The 21,744-nt window shown below is 40.5% G+C and overlaps 1 protein-coding gene across 3 annotated transcripts; it reads left to right on the plus strand.

Annotated features, from left to right (window-relative positions):
• Window positions 1-10,082: 10,082 nt before the first annotated feature.
• mepcea (methylphosphate capping enzyme a) lies at window positions 10,083-21,596 on the plus strand. Of its 3 annotated transcripts, none has more exons than XM_030068789.1 (5): window positions 10,083-10,436; window positions 11,159-13,044; window positions 18,071-18,289; window positions 18,426-18,549; window positions 18,639-21,596. In XM_030068789.1, the coding sequence occupies exons 2-5, from the start codon at window positions 11,206-11,208 to the stop codon at window positions 18,671-18,673; spliced, it is 2,217 nt and encodes a 738-aa protein (XP_029924649.1). In that variant the 5' UTR covers window positions 10,083-10,436; window positions 11,159-11,205; the 3' UTR covers window positions 18,674-21,596. The 3 variants fall into 3 exon arrangements, with proteins under 3 accessions (XP_029924649.1, XP_029924650.1, XP_029924651.1); XM_030068790.1 differs by having other exon boundaries at window positions 10,083-10,414; XM_030068791.1 differs by lacking the exon at window positions 10,083-10,436 and adding an exon at window positions 10,454-10,701.
• Window positions 21,597-21,744: the final 148 nt, after the last annotated feature.

Genomic DNA, 21,744 nt, shown 5'->3' on the forward strand with positions numbered 1-21,744 from the left:
GATGATACTTACTCACGCTGCACCCACGGGTTTAACATTTTGAATATCTCTTAGGAAGATGGATGTCTGCCATGGAGGTTCGGTTCCAGGATAATATGCATCTGCTGTGAAATTTTTGTTATCATGCTGGCCAATTTAAAATGATGTCCTCAACAAAAGGATGACAAAAACTGCTTACAGTCACGTTCAATAACTGTGATTTTGTTTTTACTGCCGTATCCAAAAATGATGTGTAATCATGTGTTGTGGTTGAGCCTTTGTTTAGCATTTTTACCAATTCCATCTGCACTATGTCATCATTCAACAGTATAATCCCTGCATTTCAACACAATGTGAAGGGCTTTTGACATTTCTGTGGGCGTGAAATCTCTAATTCACAAACTATTCAGGCTCTTAAATAATGTTACAATAAAAATGAGGACCTTACAGCCTATTCAAAGTCATATGAAACATGTTTTTGAGAAGGTTTTGATAGGATTTGCTGTATTTTTTTTTTATTTGAGTTTTGTGATTACCATACATTTTGAAAAGAACATCCATATGTGATGCATGAATAAGTGAACAAATGAACGAACCATGTAGAATTTGCAATAACGCAAATGGAAACACCCTAAAAATCTGCAAACTGCCTCCATTTTGATCCCAATAATCACAAAAACCCAACAAGGCCTTGTTTGTCGTAACGTTTGTCATAACGGTTAAGGTTAGGAAAAGGTCATGGTTAAGGTTATTAAATTATCTTATGTTAATGTTAGCTACCTAAAAATCAACATCGTGCTGGATTGGATTTGAATCCGGATCGGCTGAAGGTAAGATGTGTTGACTGACTCTGTAAACCTCCGTTCACAGACTTTGATACATACAGGTTGTAATTAAGTTAGCTGCTGTGCGGACAACCTATGGCTTTTTTTTTTTTTTTTTCGCCAGAAGACGGTCTCCAAAAACATATTAAATTGTGGAGAGACTGTCTTGGGATGTATGATGTATGTAATTTTGAAAACATTTTAAATGCAGTGATGAGATGTATCATCTATCAATGAACCCTTTTAGAGCTAATTATTGCATTTTTTTTTATTTTCCCTGAATTTCACTAAGATCTGTCAAGTAGTAGCCTATCTAACATACTGTATATATCTTAATATCTTGAGATATCTGATATCTCACAGGTGACACATGAACAAACAGATGTACACTGTCACTGATCCATAGCAATAATTACTAATCATACACAATTCAAGTGGCGCCACAGAGGCTGTAGTACTCCTATGAACTGATTTGTATCCCTTTGATGAAATATTTCCTCGCTCATCGATCACATAGTTAATCATCACTGTATGGGGGTGTGAGGGCTATAGCTGTCTAACGCAGGGTAGTCCTGTAAACGCAGAGCAAAGATAAGTTGCTGTTCACAGTTTGTTACAAACAAACAAAACATCCACAGTAATATCTGTCAATAAGTACAGCCTGATTAATTTCATTTACAAAGATCTTTGAGACCTTTTGAGCGTAATAATTATGCAGGCTAACAAAACGTTGCCGCCGATAACTAATTAAAACATAATGGTGGCCTGCTTTATCGTCACTATAATATCTTATTACTTGCACATTGGCCATAATAAGTCACACAGCTCATTAGCTACATGGTTATACAAATAACAGTCCACATTAATGCAACATGAAATAACAACACTGGCATATTGTGTTGTTTCTTAGCTGGAAACAGCATGGTTTGGTAATGAAGTAAATATTCAACAAGGACATCCAGTCCAATGCTGCCTAGAAGGAGCTGAGAGACACACCTTTGAATGTAAAACAGGGGTGGGGATGGGATTGAGTGGCCTCTTGGGATTAGTCCAATGGGTCTGTGTGTAAGTGTGTGTGTGTGTGTGTTTACACAGTTATACAATTGTTATTCAGTTGTTACACAGGTATCTTCACAAGGATAGGATTAAGCTGAAACTCCTCCAATTTGAGAACAGCTTGTGTGCAGCCTGTTAATAAGAAGTCATGGCAGCATTAGGAGTTCAGGCTCATTCACATCGAGATTTATAACTCAAAACTGAACTATGAACTATACATTATGATGATACATTGCTGCTTGAGTGAGCGCTGTACTATCTTTATCTTATGTAAGTACCTCAGCAAGTGAATCTTCACCGCAGTGATCCACCAAATCCCCCACCCACCTCCTCTCTGTGGGGGGAGAGACCTAACCTACTTGACTGGTTGAAAATGAATTACAGTTGCGTCTGCATACAAAAAACACTGTGAGATCAAACATAAAGTGTACTCCTAGTTAATAATTTGTATGTTCTTGTAGTTGCTGTCATAGTGGAAAGGCAGGAGTTCTGTTTACTTAGAGCAATTTTGTAGTTGTAGATATTTTTCTAAGTGTGAATGGTGCATTAGGGAATCAGTGTAAACCAACAACATGCCATTAGGTAGTGATAGGTGTTTATAGTACAATGTCACACTGAAATATCGGAAATTATGAATTAACATGGAAAATGAGGTCAGTCTGCTTTGTTTTGTATAAAATCTACACTGAAAAGCCTCATCATCATGTGAGTGCGCAACAGTTGTACAAGACAAACTGGGCCTCTACCCACACGGTCATTCACAAACCACAGAGAAGACAGATTCACTGTCACCTTACATGACTTAATTTATGTGTTGAATATACACTGGCTACACCCCTTCCCCCTGCTCACTTGCCTGCCTCAATCAAGCCTTGTGTCAATATTAATCAGTGCACAGTGGCCTAGCATAAGAGAGGGCCTATCAGCTCGCAGAGGGCCTGCGACAAAGATCCTATCCAGGACAGTGCTGGCCTGAACAAGCCCCTCCCACTGACAGCTGGCTTATTGTGCCGCCGTGCCACTGAAGCTGCCTTGTTTCCCTTTGCTTGGACAGTTCAATAACTAATCTCAATGCAGCCAGCAGCATTTTTTTTAAAGTGAAGCTTTGAAAGCGAGGAGGGCAGACGCATGGCAACGCATAATCCGCTTGTCAGTGGTGCGTAGGGTAACTGCTAAGTTAGTTCACAGGAGCATTTATAGTCAGGTCAAAAACTGCACACATCTAGATTATACAGCCTCAAGCAGACAAATACAGACTGATATCTTCACATTTGCTATGCAAGAAATCTAAACTACTGGAGTTTCATTTTTTTTTTTTTTTTTACCAGACCCAAAGCTGACTTTTATCATGCAAGCTAATGAGATGCCTTGATTCTGAACTTCTTGAGAGAGCATTTACAGCCTAATTCAACTAACTCAACCCACAATGCTTGCAGTGTAATTCACCCAATAACATTCTTTATGCATTTCTACATTATAATTTGGTTGCTCACTTAACTATGTCAGAGGTTAAAGGCAGTCATTGTTGCAAATGACCTTTTGTCAGTTCAATTTTTCCTGTCCACTATATGGCCTGTCTCTGTCCATGTGTACACACATCTATCCATTACATGTGATGTCTCAGACACTGCATAGACATTGACAAAGGTCAGCAGGAATGATGCATCTCACCATGGCCTTCTGAAATCCAAAACTATATTGATTAGCCCAGTGGGAGACCGTGCTAAATAAAGTGATTACTCGCAGGATGCTGATGCAGTTAAAACCTCTATCTCCAAACTGTCAGCTTTTCAGGAACTACATATAAGAAAGACAGTCTTGTTTTTTTTTTTTTTTTTTTACCTTGCAAGTCTTTTACCTCTGAGCTCATCCAGTCCATTTGGAAAGGGTTTTATCGGCCCATGAGTTGTTGGGTTTTTCTCATCCTCCTCAAGCTGAAAGGGAAACATAAAAATCACCGAAACTGCAGTAGCAACGTTTTCACCTGACAGCAGCGATGCATTTCTCACACTTCACAGCCAAGTGCATATCATTATCCTTGGATTTTAGTGAAACCTTTTACACTGACCTTTTAACAGCTGCTTCGACAGTATATGTACTTGTTCATGCCTATTCTATCAGCTTTTTTTCTGACATATCTATTTCAAATTTAGTGTTAAAAGTCATAGAAGAGAACTAACAGAAACAGTAGTATTACAACAGTAATGTAGTAGTAACATTATTATTGTTTCCCATGTTCAAATGGTGATGGAGGGAGAGAATGGATCGCTTCTCATCAATTTATTCATTTGTCCATCTGTCCATCACACATGATGTTTCAGATGCTTCTGGCAGGATTTTGAGGAAACCTGGGAGAATGATGCATCTCACCACTGCATGCTGATATCCCAGAAGCCCAAATGAAACTGTGTCTTTTGGGGAAATAAAATGCCTGCTGTTGATTTGACTTCTTTTCAGGGTATTACTGGTTTAAAAAATATTATATTTACAGTTATCCCTCTGTCCTCTGCTGCTTAGATTCACAAAATGACATCACACAGAAAATATGACAACAAGCAGTGAGCTGCCCTCATGTTGCTGCACACAAGGCACGCGAGCGGCCCCTCCTTCTGTCACATGAAGGCTAATGAACAGCAGGCTCGTGCTCTTGATGGAGGAGCCTGTTGGGCCACAAGAAGCATGTGTACTCACCACTTTCTGCTTGGACACACACAGACAATAGGACGCGTCTGTAGTACTGGGGGCCCAAACCCTGAAGAAGGGCAGATGGTGCCCGGGATCTAGGATCGCACCCCCATTAACATGAGAAAAGAGAGGGACCGAGGCGGGGGGACAGGTACCCTTTCTCCTATTTTCCTCTTCTATAGAGATTAGAGAGGGGGGCGACTCATTTAGCCAACAGAGTCTGTGGCACTGAATTGGAACCCAATTAGAGACGTGCTGTCAACCTGTCAGCACAGAATATTAAGTATGAGGACCCCATTTGAGGAAAGCCATTCTTTATTATATTTACATCATATTTTATGATTACATTTATAATTTTTTTTACATATTTTTGGTGCTAAAATTTTGCTTAACAGCATTCTTACGCCTGAGTGGGCTGCATATTTTTCCTGTATTGCTATCCTGAAGATCAGCATCCAAGTAAATAAGTTACACAGAAGGCTGCATCTTGCTGATGTAAAGTTTACCATGGTAGCTGACATAAGGCTGCCTTTTTTTTCCTTCCTTTTTTCCCAACATAATCACTGTAAAATAAAAAGGACTGTTTCTGTGGCTAAAGCTCATGCTGTTTTATTCATTTTATCAGGTTTGCTGCACGTTCAGTGGGCATTTTGAGTGTGTGTAAAGAAACTTAATTTAACATCCACCTTCATGTCACTGACTCATTACTACTGTCGTACACTCCACTTGACGTGTTAAAATACATGGCAGACATTTTCTAAACTTTACAGCTTTTTCACTGCGCAATGTGTGAAAGTACTTACCTTTTCTGAGGCTGGTAAACACAGTATTCAAATTCCTTGGCTTTACTCGGTTCTCAGTGACTGTGTACAAATATCTTACAACAGTCATTGGATTGTCAAAACAAATCTTAGCAGGTGTTTTGAGAGCTAGCAGATCTTTTCATTTCTTCTCTTTTGGGACATCTATCTAAAAAAAATAAACAGTCTCAGAACCACAGTTGTTATATTCTAGATGTTCTCTGTAGATTTGGCCTCTTAATCATAAACCGACCAACCATTAGAAGCTGTTCTGACCACGACACCACTCTCTAAAATGACTTTAAATCATCTTTTTATCCTTTGTAAAGCATGGATTGCAAAATTTCTTGATTTTAAATTACAGCAACACATTGTTTAGATCATCAACACATTTCCCCACTTGTGTATTCTTAGTAACTGTAGGATGTAGAACAACTATAACCATCAGAACAGAGAGAGAGAGAGAGAGAGAGAGAGAGAGAGAGAGAGGGAGAGAGAGAAAGATGACCAATAGAAATAAACACCAACTGAAATCTGTTTGTACACGGATGTTTTAGCTCAGGTTTTGTCTCCCTCTAGCAGCTGTCTGCAGGACAACCAACATGTGCTGGAAGCAATCTCTACACACACACACACACATGCATACAAACACATATACCCCACCCCCACCTGTCAAATTTGAGACATCTTTTACATAAGGAAATGAAAAATATGCTTTAAGTGATAATAGTTTTTCAAAACCATGGCCACACTTTTCAATTTTAATGAAAAAAATATCTGATATGGTAAAATTTTGAGAATTAAAAAAAATTCAGTGTACACCAGCATGACATTCATGGTACTAGTGGATTCTTTTGAATCCTTTCATTTTTTCTACCGTATTTCTTGCTCACTCTGTAGCATATACTGCAGAGGGCAGTACATTTGCAGGCCTGCATCACTCCTTTCACTTAGATTCATGAAGTATTTATCCACAAATGCAACAGCAGGCTACTGACATCACCTGATTTTTTTTTTTTTTTTTTTTTTTTTTTTTTACATGTTTTTCTAAGCAAGATAAATTATTATTACCTGTGACCTGTTTCCAACATTGTGTTTTGGTGTGAAAAAAAAGAAAAGAAAATAATCAGTTGCATTACTGGATAAATCAGTCACTATATGCAACCAAATGGTTAGAGAGCTCAAATGAAGAGGGAGGGAAGACATGGTGGTGAGGGAGGTTTCTCACACTCAGCACCATGAAGACTCTGGTTAAGTCCCGGGTGATGCAGACGATTCAGATATTGGGCGAGTCAAAGGCCAGCTAAATAAAGCTCTCAGTGACCTAGAGAATGTTTTTGGCTTCCAGAGCTTGATGAGTCCGCTAGCCAAATCCAGGATAACTCTGTCTCCAACCTGAGTGCCAACCCCTGGCATACACCAAACCTTATCCATGGCTGCAATGGTGTGATGAATAAACATAATGATGGAATACGGAAAAATGACTGACCCATTGCCTCAGGGTCCAGCAGCAATTTCCTCTCATTCCCTAACTGGTGCAATGTCAGGGAGTAGTTGCACTACATGTAATTAAGCTGTATTTTTAACTGCATTTTGCAATAGCTTGCTGATAGTTCAACAGAATTCATATTTGCACAGGGTAGTTATTAGTTAGGGTAGGGTAGTTAAATTACTATTGTTTATTTTACCATTTTAGTGTAGTAAACTACTTAAATTACAAACAGTGTGCAGTTATAAAGGATTAGAGTAACCCAGATGGGATCGTTTGGTTTAGAACAGGCGTAGGTGTCAGTGGTAATCCAGGAGGCTGGATTGCTGTGGATATTTGGCTTTAGTTTTTAATGTTTGGAATTTTAATTTGCACCCTAAACTATATACTAACTATATTAGTTGTCAGATCATAAGCGTTGACAATTGCTATATATTGACAAATATTCAGAGAACTTGTTGCATGCTATCTTCCAACTTACCTGGCTAAGAAAACCAAGCAGTATAGGTAGATTTGATCAATTTTTATGCACTAGTTTGAAGTTTTTGCTAAGCATTGTTATTTAACCAACTATATAGATTAGCTTTGCTGGGGTTCAACTACATCCAATGTGAAGTAATTACTAATTTGCAAAACTATACATTCAAATTAGCCAGCCCAACACTGCTATATTCAAGCCTACATTAAAAGATGTAGTGAACATGTCTGCAGCCTTGAAACTGATGAACAATGTCGCCAGGCTTCTCAGCACCAGAGCACCTAATACTTTATCAGAAAGTATTAGAAAGTGCACAAAAATGATTTAAATAAAAATAAAGAAAAAGCATTTCTTCTTAAGTTGCTTATTCTCTTTATTTCCAATGTTTTTGGCAGAAATCAAATAAATCTGAGGTTTCAAAGGGTTAAGCTAATGGCTGCAGTGCTGTTATAAACAACCTCACCATGAAATGTGCAGACTGGCACGTGATGGACAGCAGCACCCAGAGCATCCAAGAGCAGCCCAAAAAAGAGGCATCAGGAGACGACCATGAGCCTGGAGGCCTGAAGCCTGCAATGAAACAGCTGATCAGACTCAAGTAGATCAACAGTACAGCCACAATATCCAGTACTTCCCAGCATATAGGCTCAGGTGATGGCATCACACACACACACACACACACACACACACACACACACACACACACAAAATCTCAAGTAATCAGTAAATCTTTCCTTCTAAATTTATATAGCCATTATTTTCTTGGAAAATATAGAGTGGTTTAATTTAATGTTTAATTTAAGATTGAATATCTTATACAACGAAAAGAGATACAGTTATTTAAAAAAAAAAAAAAAACAGCTGGCCCTCAGCACTGGACACACAACAAGCTGTCCATTTTGAGGATTTGGAAAGTCACCTGAAATATGTTAAATACTAAGGAGATAGCTCCATCTAGTGACCAAAGCAGGTAACTGCCGCAGATATGAGCTAATGGAAGTGTATGAACATTAAAAATTAATGGAAATTACAGTAATGGACATTTTCTCTAAAACACCCTCTCCTTGTAGGGACAAACCAACATCCAAGCTCCATCCGAGATCCGTGCCCCTCCAAGTAGTGTTAAAATGGACCCGTACATGTTCAGTCCAGCTTTCTAGGGGGGAAAAAAGACTAATTTGATGTTTTACAACTTCTTGATTGACCTGCTCAAATAATCATAAAAAAGGGTGTGTTATTTAGTTGTTGCATAGCACCATTGTGTGTGTGTGTGTGTGTGTGTGTGTGTGTGTGTGTGTGTGTGTGTGTGTGTGTGTGTCCACAAGGAAAGTAAATGTTTGTGCCATGTTGCAGTTAGCTGACATGAGAGCAGTTACTGGTGGGGAGTGCAATAAACCTTCAACGCCATTAACTGATCATTCACATCATCATAAAGAACTGGGAAACAGAACAGTGATATATACTGTTTACAAAAAGGTCTGAGCAAAGAGTGTGATTATAAATTGCAAAAACTTCAGTAAAAACTGACAAAAAGTTCGTTCCTGACATTTTTCCCCCTATATACAGTTTTTAGGGATATTTAATGTGCTTTACAATTTCCACTATGTGACTCATCGGAAAAAATGAGAAAACATAAATTATGGTATTCTTCTGATAATGAACTTACAAAGCAACAGCAGCCTGAGTAGTTCATGCAAAGGAGGAAATGCTGACTGAGGCAATAACCCTTTTATCATAGTAGTGGGATTTTTTTTTTTTTACCTAGGCCTATAAATTTAATTGCACATTGTAAAAACAACTTTCATTGTGTGAGAAGAGCGAGAAGAGTTTCTGGTTCACTGAAAAATCCATACTATTCAAATATCTATTGCAATCACAATATTCAGCTAAGTGATTGCTTTACTACACACTAAGTTGTCACTGTCTTGCAGCAGCAGAGTGCGTGTTATGTGCGTTTACATGTTTCTGCGTGATGGAAATGAACTACAATTTGGGTTGAGAAGACATTACATAATAAATGAGCCTACATAGTGTATATATTGCTTGCTGCTATTTATCATCTGTTTATATTGTGAATTTGGACATTGCCCACCAGGGCCGGGTCTAGCCAGGCATGTATGAGGGGGCAGCCACAAATGTTGAGGGGGCATTGTGCTCCAGCACCTTTTACCATGTCTAACTGAATATATTTTGGGGGATTTAGTTTGAGGGGGCACAACATTTATTTGAGGGGGCCAGGCACCCTCTTGCCCCTGCGTAGACCCGGCCCTGTTGCCCACACCTATGCACATTGTATACATCGATGCACACTGGTTTTATTGGCTTTTTATCATCTATTTCTCATCTGGGTGCTATTTATTTATTTATCATCTGTCTATACTGTAAATTTGCACATTGCCCTCATCTATGCACATTGTATACATCGATGCACACTGGTTTTATTGGTTTTTTGCACATTGGTACTTAGATCTTTAGATCTCGAGGGTCACCTTTTATTCTTTATTTTTGATTTACTTATTCTTTATTTTTGATTTACTTAATCTTGTACTCTGTGGATACTGCTGAAAAATGTGAATTTCCTTCGGGATGAATAAAGTATCTATCTATCTATCTATCTATCTATCTATCTATCTATCTATCTACTGAGCTGTTAGCCGGCTCTAAACATGGATATTTATGAGCATACAACCCGGAGTCCTGGGCTCAGGCTCCCTGAGGCTCATTATAATGAAGACGAAGCTCCAGTAACCACCTAGCGGGCACATGTCGGAGATCCCTCTTGTTGTCATCTTGGACTACAGCACGGAGCCGGATGCGCCGCCATGCCGACTTTGCAAGCGAATAGAGTATTTATTCACCAACCTGCTTGAGACTAGGCTATTAGGAGTTGGCCGAGGGGGTCGGCCACACAGTTTAGGGTACAGGGTAGGCTCTTGGCGAAGACAGCCCCCCGAAAAACACCGGCTGTGTTCACTTTGGCGTCTTTGGTCGCGGCGAGCCTTGTATTGATGTACGGAGACTTGCGTGTTAGCCGCGCTAGCGTTAGCTCGAGTCGAGAGAGTCGGGTAGTGACATTACGGCGGGAGGCGGGGAGGGCTGTGAGGTGAGAGACTGTTATTTTGATGGTGAGTATACTGTGCACTGTACGCGAATAGGTGGCCGAGCTGCCGCGTTGTATCGTGTTTTATAACGTGACTCACAGTTTGGGGTTGGAGGCGGCAGCGTATCGACATGGTTTCCTGAGTGTTTGTGGCCGTAGTGCAGCTGAGCGCTCAGTTAACATTACAGTCCTCTGGCCCGCAGTCGCTGCCTGACAGGAGCTAAAGTGGCTAGCCCGCTAACTAGTTAACTAGTCAGCTACCCACCACAGCGATTCACAAACTTTTTCAGGTCAGTGAACCCGCAAGTAGATATGTTTCAGACCGCAAACCCCCATCTGATAATGGTTTAGTCCCAGGGTCCCTCCCCGCCCCCCAGCCTGAGAGGGAGAATGTTCATTTATTTGTTGATCTGTTTATTTGTTTGTTTATTTAGGCCAATCTCTAATCAAGGTGGGGGTGAAATGTACCGTATCATTCACTACTACAGCAAATGACTTAATACTGAAATTAAACCAGTCCTCATTCTGGTGGAGGCTCCTGCCAAATCCTCAAGGATGAGGTATACCTGCAGCCCGGGTTGATAACCACTGAATCATAGTTGGTTAAAGAGGATGTCATGAACTAGTGTGTGTGTGTGTGTGTGTGATAGCGGCCGTGGGCTTCCAGATTTTGTTGAGCACATTTAAAATTATTCAGTAGGTGTAGGTAAATGTTTTGGGTTAACAGTTGTTTTCTCTGCCTTCCAGATCTAGAGAGGCTTCCATGTCTGCGCCAGCACTGGAAAGTGATAGAGATGTCTGTCGATGAGGAGACTGTAAAAACTGTCAGCTCCCAGGCCAGCTCAGCTCCATCCCTGCAGCTCTCAGAATGTACCGGAGGTTACAACGATATTTCCATAATGGCAGAGGTTTCCGCGGCCACCCCTGACAGCTCTGATGTTGCAGCTACCTGTCCTGTGCCAACCACCGTGGCCTCACCGAATCACACCAGCTCCTCTGATACTTGCACCCATCCAGAGAATGCAGGCCAGAGGGCCAGAGGGAACGAGAATAACATAAACCGCAGGAACAACTTGCATCATTCCAAACAGCAGCAGCAGCAGCAGCCGAGGCTAACTAAACGTCGCAACACGTCAAGTTCTGGTTTCAAGCATCCAACATCCAACAAGAGAAGGCGGAGGGCCAACTCTGAGAGTGACTCTGTCCTGCCCACCAATTTCCTTCTTGGTGGGAACATTTTTGACCCGCTGAACCTCAACAGCCTGCTGGATGAGGAGGTCAACAAGGCGCTGAATGCAGAGACACCCAAATCCTCCCCACTGCCAGCCAAAAGTCGAGACCCTGTGGAGATCCTCATCCCCAGGGACATCACTGACCCGCTCAACCTCAACAGCGGGATAGCAGACAGCAGCTTCTTGGTGTCTCCTTATAAGAGTGGTGGCAGGAAGAGACACCGCAACAGACATCATGGTGGAGGTGGGGGTGGGGGTGGTGGTATTTCAGCCACACAGCTTGACCTTTCAGAATCAGGAAAATGTGAGGTGAAAATTGGCACCTCCACGCTGCTGTCAGGTGTATCAGCCTCTTGCTCAGCACTAGATGCCCCAAAAGGGTCCAGCACCTTCTCCAGTGTCTCAGGGGACTTCCACGAGTGTCAGGAGGCTGACTCATCCAGCTGCAAGGAAGAGTCGTCTGTATCTGCTCCCCACACCCAGAGTCGAAGTATGGAAGACTCCTCTTCTTTCGTATCTGGGGGATCAAACCAGCACTCAGGCCGACGCAAACGCAGACGCAACTCTGGTAAGATGGAGCTCCCTGTGACTCATTCGACCCCCATTGGGAAGCCAGGATCCGGAGACAGGACTTGTGGCGCAGGGGCGTCGAGAAGCTCTCAGTCCTTCCACACACCGAGGAGTGGTCCCAGAACTGGGCCAGGAGGACGCCAGCAGCAGCCCCACAACCAGCAGAAGGACCAGCAGAGGAAGAAGTTCCAGTATGGGAACTACAACAAGTATTATGGCTACCGCAACCCAGGCGCCAGTGAAGACCCGCGGGTACGTGTGTTTCGTCCAGAATGGTTTCAGGGTAAAGACGTACTGGATTTGGGATGCAACTCGGGCCATCTAACTCTATATATTGCCAAAATGCTAAGACCTGCCCGCATATTGGGTCTGGATATTGACAGTGATCTGGTACATGCTGCCCGAAAGAACATCAGACATTATCTGTCTGAGCTGCAGACCCAGGAGGCCAGACGTGCAATGCAGGAAGAAAAGAGCACTAAACAGGAGGAGAGGAATGGAAATGAGAGTTGCACAGGCAGAGAAAAGAAGCACAATGAAGCAGAGAGTGTGGATGAAAATGGGAAACCAGTGAAAGGAGAGAGCTGCCCTGTGGAGGCTGTAAATGACAATGTCTCCTGTCACATAGATGAGGCAGGGACCCAGGGGCAGGACAGCACAACAGAGGAAATGGAGCAGGAAGACTGTGATTTGCCCCCTGCTGATCACCCTGTGAGCTGCTCTTTTCCTGTGTCCCTACGGATCTCCAGGGGGCCCATAGCAGCACCTCCACTCACAGAAACCTCTACTGTACGGTCCGGAGAGTTCCCCTCCAATGTGTCCTTCATCAAGGTAAGTGGGAGTTTTGTTTGAAAAAAATGGAGGTAGTGTGTGTGTGTGTGTGAGAGAGGTTTCAATATGAAGCACCTTGAGCTCCTGAATAAACCTCTGTACAAATTCAGTATCTTATGATTATGCAGTTCATTAGGCGTAGGCATCATGTAGATCCAAAATGACTAGGCAGTTTGAATATGATGCAGTATAATTCAAAGAAACTAGGATTTATCTGTTTTTGGAAACGCACCCAACAAGATCCAACCAGATTTGTTGTATTGTGAACACTGATAACCCAGGAGGACTAATAGACTTCACCCAGGGGCCTGACAAGCCAAAATATGGTCCATTTTGTATAATTTCAAAATGTGATTGAAAATGCCGCATACCCAGAATTGGCCAGAATCAGCTTACTGTCGCCAGTTATTGCCTGTTAATGCCTCATTGTCATTGAAATTGATAGGCTATAATTTGCACGCCTACTTCTGTCTGGAACCCCCACAGTCTTTTTGGCTCTGAATAGAAAAGGGCAGTGTAAAATAAATTTCATAACAGTCATTTAATCCTACTAGGCTGTCCAGTGCAGCATACAGCTTGCCTTGATGATAGCATATCACATAATATACCAAAAATTGGACGAGAGAAAGGGGGATTAGAAGCGATGTGTGCATCCTTAATCAGGCAAACAGGAATCAGGTGCTCTTCGGAGAGGGTTGGATCAATGGAAAATATCTTTAAGTTTGTGTCCTTGTTAAATAAATGTTCTGGGTTGAATACAACTTGCAAACTTAAACATCCAAGTGCACTGTTCCACTGAATAAATGTTAAAAAGCCTTTATTATTACATGGCTAAGAATGATTTAAAAGCCTGGCTGCTGACCAACACGTTTCAGCTGCATGAGCCTTCATCAAGGTGCAGAGGGAATGACAGCGACTAGACGTCATTATATAGCGACCCATTTCTGTAAAAAGGAGACGAACTTAAAATATATTTTCCATTGATACCAAAAAATGGAACTGCAGCTATTAATCCCAACCAAAACTGAGGCTATAACCAAGTGTAAATTGACACCCATTGTCACCGAAGGCAGCATTTCCCACAGATTGGCAATTTAAATGTGGGGGTGGGGGCTGGAGGGGGCTTAATTTCAATAGGATTAATTACTTGTCCTTACCTACAGAAAGATCAGTCTGTCCACTCCAACTGGTTAACAGGGAATATTCAAGTCTAACTGTGATTGTTGAAGTTTCCACATCTTATATTAAAAAGTTTCAAAAAGTTATTAACACATGCAGTTTGGAGCGGATTGTGTCATTTTAAGTTTGATTTTCACATCAGGAGGCTGTCAGATTGAATGCAGTGTCGCTGTCTACTTGAGATGATGCACACATTAGGTGCAGCATTGATTGATTTAGATCAGTTTGTATAAATTGATTAGCTTTTAATTTGGTGGTGACCGTGTCAGTATTGTGGCGGTGCACCACAGATTAACCTGTATACTAGAATCACTGGGGACTGGACTGATTTATCAGTGACTCGCTGTCAGATTTATTTTTGAAATGGAAATGTCATAGTTTGGGAGTAAGTTAGATGTGGTTTTTTTTTTTTTTTTTTTTTTTTTTTAATCGTGGTGAGCAAAGTTTGATGGATCATGTGAGCAAATTGTTCATGTTTTTAGTCAGAGATTGAATGTAGCAGGGTTTTAAAGTTCCAGAAACTATTTATAATTATTTATAATTTATATAATGTATATAATATTATATATTATATATATTTAATATAATTATTTATTTATAATTATGTTCCTTAAATTCATTGTTTGTGTCCTCATTTCACAATAAGCCATTGTTGGATGTTCAGCAAAAAACATATATACATATAAACATAAATACATATATTTTAGAGGAAAATGTCACCCAATATGAAACCATTATAAAGCAGTTAAGGTATTCTAAACAGCCACCTCTGGAATTACATTTTAAATGAGAATTATTTCAATTATTTCTGGGCCCTTTGTCTCCCAAGAAAAAGGGCCAAGCCCTTTAGGTTATTGAAAATAGAAACATTAAATGTGAACTCGTTGGCCAGCATTCTTCCTAGTAACCATCCTCGGAGAAGAAAACATTCTGAGGTAGAGCCTCTGAGTCACTAATGGAATCTGAATTTATTTTCACTGACTCAGACAGTTTAAGGTTGGAGCCAGTTGGTCACCATTTTTCCACCCTTGCACTTTTGAGTCCCAGTGAGAGACCAGTTGCACTTGGATGCTGCTGGGGTCTTCAGAAGGCTCCCTGTCCCTTCAATCAGGCGATTCTGTGATGTGTTTGGAGGCATCTGCCCTCCACATGCCATCCTTGGTTGTGAATTTGGCTAATATTCCTACAACTCTCCCCTCATCCATGTGAAGGTGGCATCCCATTGCTGTTATCACGCTTCAGGCTGAGGTTCTCTCTCCACTGGACAGGCGTTGTGCCCTCCACACTGTGTGTGGGCGGCACAGTAGCATGAATCGGTTGGATGTAAATGTCATGGCATTTCTGAATGAAATCGATAAGTGCCTTCTCTGCTCAAAGCATTAGAGATGATGGCAGTGCAACACCGAGTTTATTCTCTTAAGTCAGCAGAAAGATTCAACATCAGACAAGAATGCCTGTTTGCCCTCAGCCTGCTCAATACAAGATGTTACTGTGGTTGTAGAGAAGTATGCTTGATTTTAATATACACAGTTTTTGCATTTATTTGAAAATTCCCCAAATTACCTTAAATTCCCAAAATAGGAGATCACAGAATAAATTATCTGAAAATTCAAAAGAATATAGCCACAAGAAGCAATTCCCAGCTTCCAAGCACAAAAGGCAGTCCTCTCACTCAGTATGACCTTCAGCAGAATTTGAAAACATGCCAAATGCATAAACTGCTGCACTGTTAACAAGTAGGACTTGGCCACCTGGGGATTTTAACCCTGGACCTTTGTATCACCAGAGAAGGTGACTTACTGACTGCACCACTGGGGAGACTTGGTTTCCCACACACCTTGATGACCTTGCCTTAAGGCAGTGACATCACACGTGCCAGACTGGTCTGTTTAATTCTAAAATGTTTATAACATTCAAAATATTGGTGATAATTCTGATATTGGATCAAACATTTGGATAAATAGAAAATGTTGTGCATACAGTACAAAATATAGGTAAGACAGTGAAGATCAGTGCAGACTCACTGTTTGACCAATCTGAACATTATTCGAAACACTTCAAGTTTATTAAAGCCCAATATCACTGTTAGCAGTCTAAAAGGGCTTTACATGCTCACATGGTTACAACAAACAGGACGATGCCCTCTGACTTAATTCTCATGGCGGACAAGAAAAAAACTCCCAAGAAATCTCAGCTAGACTGGGAAAACAATGGAACAATATCTGCCATCTAATATCTCTTTCAGTTTTAGCATTTGAAAGAACAGCTTTGGAGATACAGACATTAATTTATTTTTCATATTTTGAAACATGCCAGGCTTCTGAATTGACCATAAATTGCAGTGTAGCAAATTTTTCTTACACTTCAGTGGTAGAGCTGTGCGATATGGACAGAATCCTCCATCACAATATGGATAATTTTATATCTTGATAACAATACTGTATATATGACACTATATTATGTTTTTTTTTTTAATTTGACGAAAAATTGTCCATACAAAATAACCACAAGTGTCTGCAAAGTACTGTGTTCTAGTCGGTGTCAGATTTCTCATATCCAAACCACGTCCAAAGAAAAGAAGTAGCCTCCTTTTTAGGTACAAGTTCCTCATGTTGTCTTGGCCCGGGCTGAGTCCTGTTCTGCATCAGAGGGTGGCAGGGAGTTTTATTCTGTGTCACGCTCCTCTGTGTTTGTTTTTTATTTGAACCCATGTGGAGTAATGGTGCGATCAAAGACAACACATACTGTTAAAATACCGCTGTAAAGCAGCTTTTGTGATAACAGCAATAGAGGAAATTGTCCAACGATAGACATTTTTCTCTTGTCCCATGATATAGATGTTGTTATATTGCCCAACCCTATTCAGTGGATGTGCTGACAACTTTCAGCTGTATAGGACTTTTTTTTTTTTTTTTAGAAGTTTGGTCAACAATTTGAATGAAATTGAGTGTTTATACAAGCCATGGCCCTTGTTGTTAATCATGTCCAAATTTTATTCAATGAATAATTGATTATCAGTCAAGAGATTGTTTAATGGGGTGTTGGGCAAGACAGTAAACCTGTACCTGACTCCAGAGCTGAGCTGTGACGATAACAGCATTACTGCAATACCATGGTCATGTGATTCCCACCGCAGGGTGAAGCTCATTACCGTCATCACTGCAGTTTTTTTTGCAGGTGAAAGTTACAGGAGTGCATATGGTGTGTGTCACGGGTGTTGGCCTCTGGTGTAATGCAAGCATGAATGTGTGATACGAGCTAAAGAGACAAATTTCTGTTTACCCTACATGCCAGTTAATTTATTGAAAACTTCTTAAACAGTGCTTTGTGTAAATATTTCCTGTTGTGTAGGGAGAGTAATGCTGGTTGTGTTTCTAATCTCTTGGCATGTTTATTTCTGTCAAAACACTCAATTAAAATATATAATTCTATGAGACTAATAATGATGCAGGCATGACACTTTTATGAGACTGTGGATATTTTCTGTTTTTCATTATTATTTTTTTACCTCAAGCCTCATACCAAACACTTAATCAAAGGTATGTTTTCTGATTCTGACATTAAACTCAAACCCACAAATCCAAGTAAAGCTTGGATTTGTGGGTTTTTGGGTCAGCCTGTGCATCACTATACTTTGTTCTCCAGAAACTGCAGAGCCAAATTTCAGACAGTTTTCTAAATGCCATTTAAATGGTCCAAGTCATTCCTAACAAAGGTATACCTCTTGGTTTATCTCAGTCTTGCCCATGCCCTCAATGTTCTGTCAGAAAAATAATGACTGTCTTCATTACTGTTTATCCTGTGGTAGTCATGCCATGCCACTCACCGCACTGCTTTTCCTCTTTAGGCCAATTACGTCCTAGAGAACGATAATCTGCTGTTGACTCAGCGGCCAGAGTATGACGTCATCCTGTGTCTGAGCGTCACCAAATGGGTTCACCTGAACTGGGGAGACAGTGGCCTCAAGCGGCTCTTCCACCGAGTCTACAGACATCTCCGTCCTGGAGGCCTGTTCGTCCTGGAGCCGCAGCCGTGGGAGTCCTACGCCAGGAGGAGAAAACTGACTGTAAGACACTGACATGGGTTTTGTTTAAAAATAAAATAAACTACCTAAGATAGATGGCAAGTGTACTCATTGTTTAGTCATGGCTTGGTTTGATATCCTGAGATATACGAAATGTCTTTTTTCTTTCATTTCACAGGACAATATTTGCAGGAATTATCACAGCATCCGCCTCAAACCTGACCAGTTTTCGGCATACCTTACAAATGAAGTGGGCTTCTCCAGTTATGAGTTAGTTGGGACCCCCAAGTGTTCGTTAAGAGGTACTTTTCTAGTGACAAATTTTTTTTTTTTTTACTTGTTCTTCACCATTTCTACCACATCATTTTTTCTTTGACGTTTCCCTCACCAGGTTTTCAGAGGCCAATCTACTTATTTCACAAATGACCACTCCTGCCTTGAAGATCGTTGAATGTGAGAAGCCTCGTCCATATGGAGAAGGAAGCCAGCCGCCCCGGACTGCAAGGAGTCATCTGAAGCCAAAACTGTAGTCGAGGTGCTCATCCAGTCATCTCCCTGGACTATCCTAGCGCTAATGACCCCCAACCTGATGCACGACCATGATGTGTTTGAATACCGTTGGCCATATGTCTTTACTTTTATAACAATATTACGTGCCACAACACCACCCATGAGTTGTATTTTTCGTTTTGTCATTATTTTGTGAAATAGGCCTAATAGCTGAACGAACTCTAGTCACTTCAAGAGCTAAGTCAAAATTTTAAAAAATCAAACTTCATGAGGACAATTTGAAATCTCTCTTAAACTGCACAAGCTTACGGGCCCTATGAAGAGATTTTGAAGTGGTTAAGGAGATGATGCGGATGAGAAATGTGCACTCCAAACAGCCCATTCTTTTTGTAAACATACTGTGAAATGCTGAATGCTCACCCTGCGCTCTGCTCAAGTGCCGGGGGCATATTTCCAAGTTAATTTCTATTTTTTTCCCTCTATCAAAGTCACATTACTCCCAAAGTGGAACTCATAGTGCAGTTTAAGACAAAGTCACCGTGATAGATGGGAAGGAGTTTTATAAGGATGGTGTTGGGAAAAGTGGCGGGCCAATGGTCAGATCTGATTCTGAGCTCCTCAAATACTGTAATGACAAATGAGTTAGCAGTAACAGAATATTGTTATAATCCATCAGGTTTTATTGTACTTGCCGAAACTTCAAGTCAGCGTTTTTTGTTTTGTTTTTGAAGGCAAATTGTCAGAGCTTTTGAATAGGCCTGCTGAAAAAAAGTACCTAGTGTAGCACCTCTAAATGTTAACGCCCTCAAGTACAGGATGCACCTTCCAATTTTTACGTTTTGGATTTTTAGAGAAAAGTATTTTGAGCACAGTCTCTCTGGCCTGTGTCATTTCCGTGTATCCGTTTAGAGTTCAAAATGAACAGTTCAGAAAGTAACAAATCGCTTTATGGGCCATTTAGGCCTTCCTGACCCCCCCATCCGTACAATTGGGTGCGAACATGAGCTGTGTCGACGCCAAAGTGATCGCTCAGATTAGGATCATTCAGTGCAGCGTGACCGACGGGACTATTTTGCATTGCATTGTACATCGGTAGCGTACAGTAAACTCTCTATGACTGAAGCCATAGCTCTGTCTTACATGTTTATACAACAGCCTCCCAGAGGTGCTGATTGAGGAAATAATTTGTAAATTTAAAGTAGCGAATACTTATTATTAGCAAGTTGGTACAGTACCTTCTTTGCTGTATAAATCTGACATGTTCATTGTTGTATGTGGTCTAAAATTGCATCGATGAGCTTTTCATATCAGTACTGAGCAGGCACAAATTAAAACTGCATCAGACTCACTAGAGGTGCTCCAGCTCTTTTCTATCTTCTCAATTAGATCAACTTGTTCTTAAAAGTTGAAGGAAAGCATATGGAAAATAAGTTATTCCTAAAACAATTGACTTGTACATACTCTAGTTTTTACCAAATGGTTATTGATATACCCTTTGTAATGAAGCTCCTATAAAAGAGTTATTAATCTTTCACTCTTGTATTTGAAAACTTGCCAATATGAAGTGTGTCTGTGGCCCAACAAGGAAAACAGGAGTGAGAGGTCGCTTTCTGTTGTCGTATCCTGATTGGTGCACCCGTACATTCACACCTTTCTTTCTGAGTTGCTGGGACAGAAAAGCATTTTTGGTGACTGGTTCAACTACAACTTTTCTCATACTGGGAGGGGAGATGATGATTTCAGATATGAGGAGTGGCACGCTTCTTTTTCAGTAAGAAAGGTTTCAGTTTTTTGTTGTCAATATTACGTTCACAACTGGTTTTTGTCACTTTTCAGTGGAAAATTGTCTTGTTTTCAGACATTTGTTCAAAAGTTTTTGTCCTAAAATGGATCGCTAATCCAGCTCTCTGTAACAACAAATGAATATATACATTGCAAATTTCTGCTATGTCTATTTTCTCCTGGCAGGCGGATAGATGTTAGATGAACTCCTTTCTTTCTGCTTTTTCTCTTTTTTCCAACGGGAAGGTATCAGTTCACTTTTAATTTGTCTTTTCTCTAAATAGAAATATCTAAAATTGAATCTTTTTTCCATTTAACTATATAAAATGCAGTTTCAGGTTACGTTGTGATTGAAAAGTGAATTGGCTTCATCCTCAGTCGGTCCGTTAGGCAGAGGGCACCAAATCACACACCGTTCTCTTAAGCTAAGACAATCTGACTCTCAGGCTCGGATCAACCCACTGCTGTAATTTCAAGGGCATTTTTTTCCCTTTTTTTTTTTTTTTTTTTTGCAAAATTGAGAAAGCATTTTGTTCTTCTTGCAGGTCACATGATAACCATTTTCTTCGGGAAGCAAATTTGTTTGAAACTGTTGTGTGCTGTAGTGCTTTGCCACCTCTGTTTAGGATCGCAGCTTACCGTCTCAGCAGTGGTGTCATATAAATTTGAACCCAATGGGCCTGACTTGTGTGTTCAGGTAGGCTGTTTCCAAGCTAAAGCAGGTCTTCGCTGGAGATGTGATATTACATGTTGTCATATAATTCACCTCTTCATGTTGAATTTGCACTGATATGACTTGAGGGAATTAATAGTTTAGTAAAAAAAAACAAAAACAAAACAAAACAAACAAACAAAAAAAACAAAAAAACAATTTTGCAGTTAAAGTCAATGTTTTACATGTACCTTAACCTGCTAGTCTCAGTTTTCTGGAAAAACTGTTGGAATAAAATACCCTCTCTGTCAGGGAAGCTTTTAATTTTCATGCCTCTGAACAACAAGATATATCTGAATGTTTCTCTGTGTTTAACATTTTAATTGATTAAAAAGTGGTACCTGTCGCTATGGTTTATTATTTGTGTGTCGCTGATCAGGTTATTCGAACCAACGAGAGAACAGTGTTTCCCGGCTCCATAAATACACACACATTACTCAGGTCATACAGATTCCCATCCAAATCACTTATTTTTGTATTAATAGTGAACCAA

This window comes from Myripristis murdjan, chromosome 14 (assembly GCF_902150065.1).
Source record: "Myripristis murdjan chromosome 14, fMyrMur1.1, whole genome shotgun sequence".
In the NCBI taxonomy this organism is placed as follows: Eukaryota; Metazoa; Chordata; class Actinopteri; order Holocentriformes; family Holocentridae; genus Myripristis; species Myripristis murdjan.

What these genes read in the sequence shown, in the direction of transcription:
- mepcea (XM_030068789.1), top strand. Translation starts at nt 11,206, where the DNA reads ATGTCTGTCGATGAGGAGACTGTAAAAACTGTCAGCTCCCAGGCCAGC. An exon ending in CCAGGAGGAGAAAACTGACT is followed by an intron (nt 18,290 to 18,425) that starts GTAAGACACTGA and finishes TTCATTTCACAG; the next exon opens with GACAATATTTGCAGGAATTA. An exon ending in CCCCAAGTGTTCGTTAAGAG is followed by an intron (nt 18,550 to 18,638) that starts GTACTTTTCTAG and finishes TTCCCTCACCAG; the next exon opens with GTTTTCAGAGGCCAATCTAC.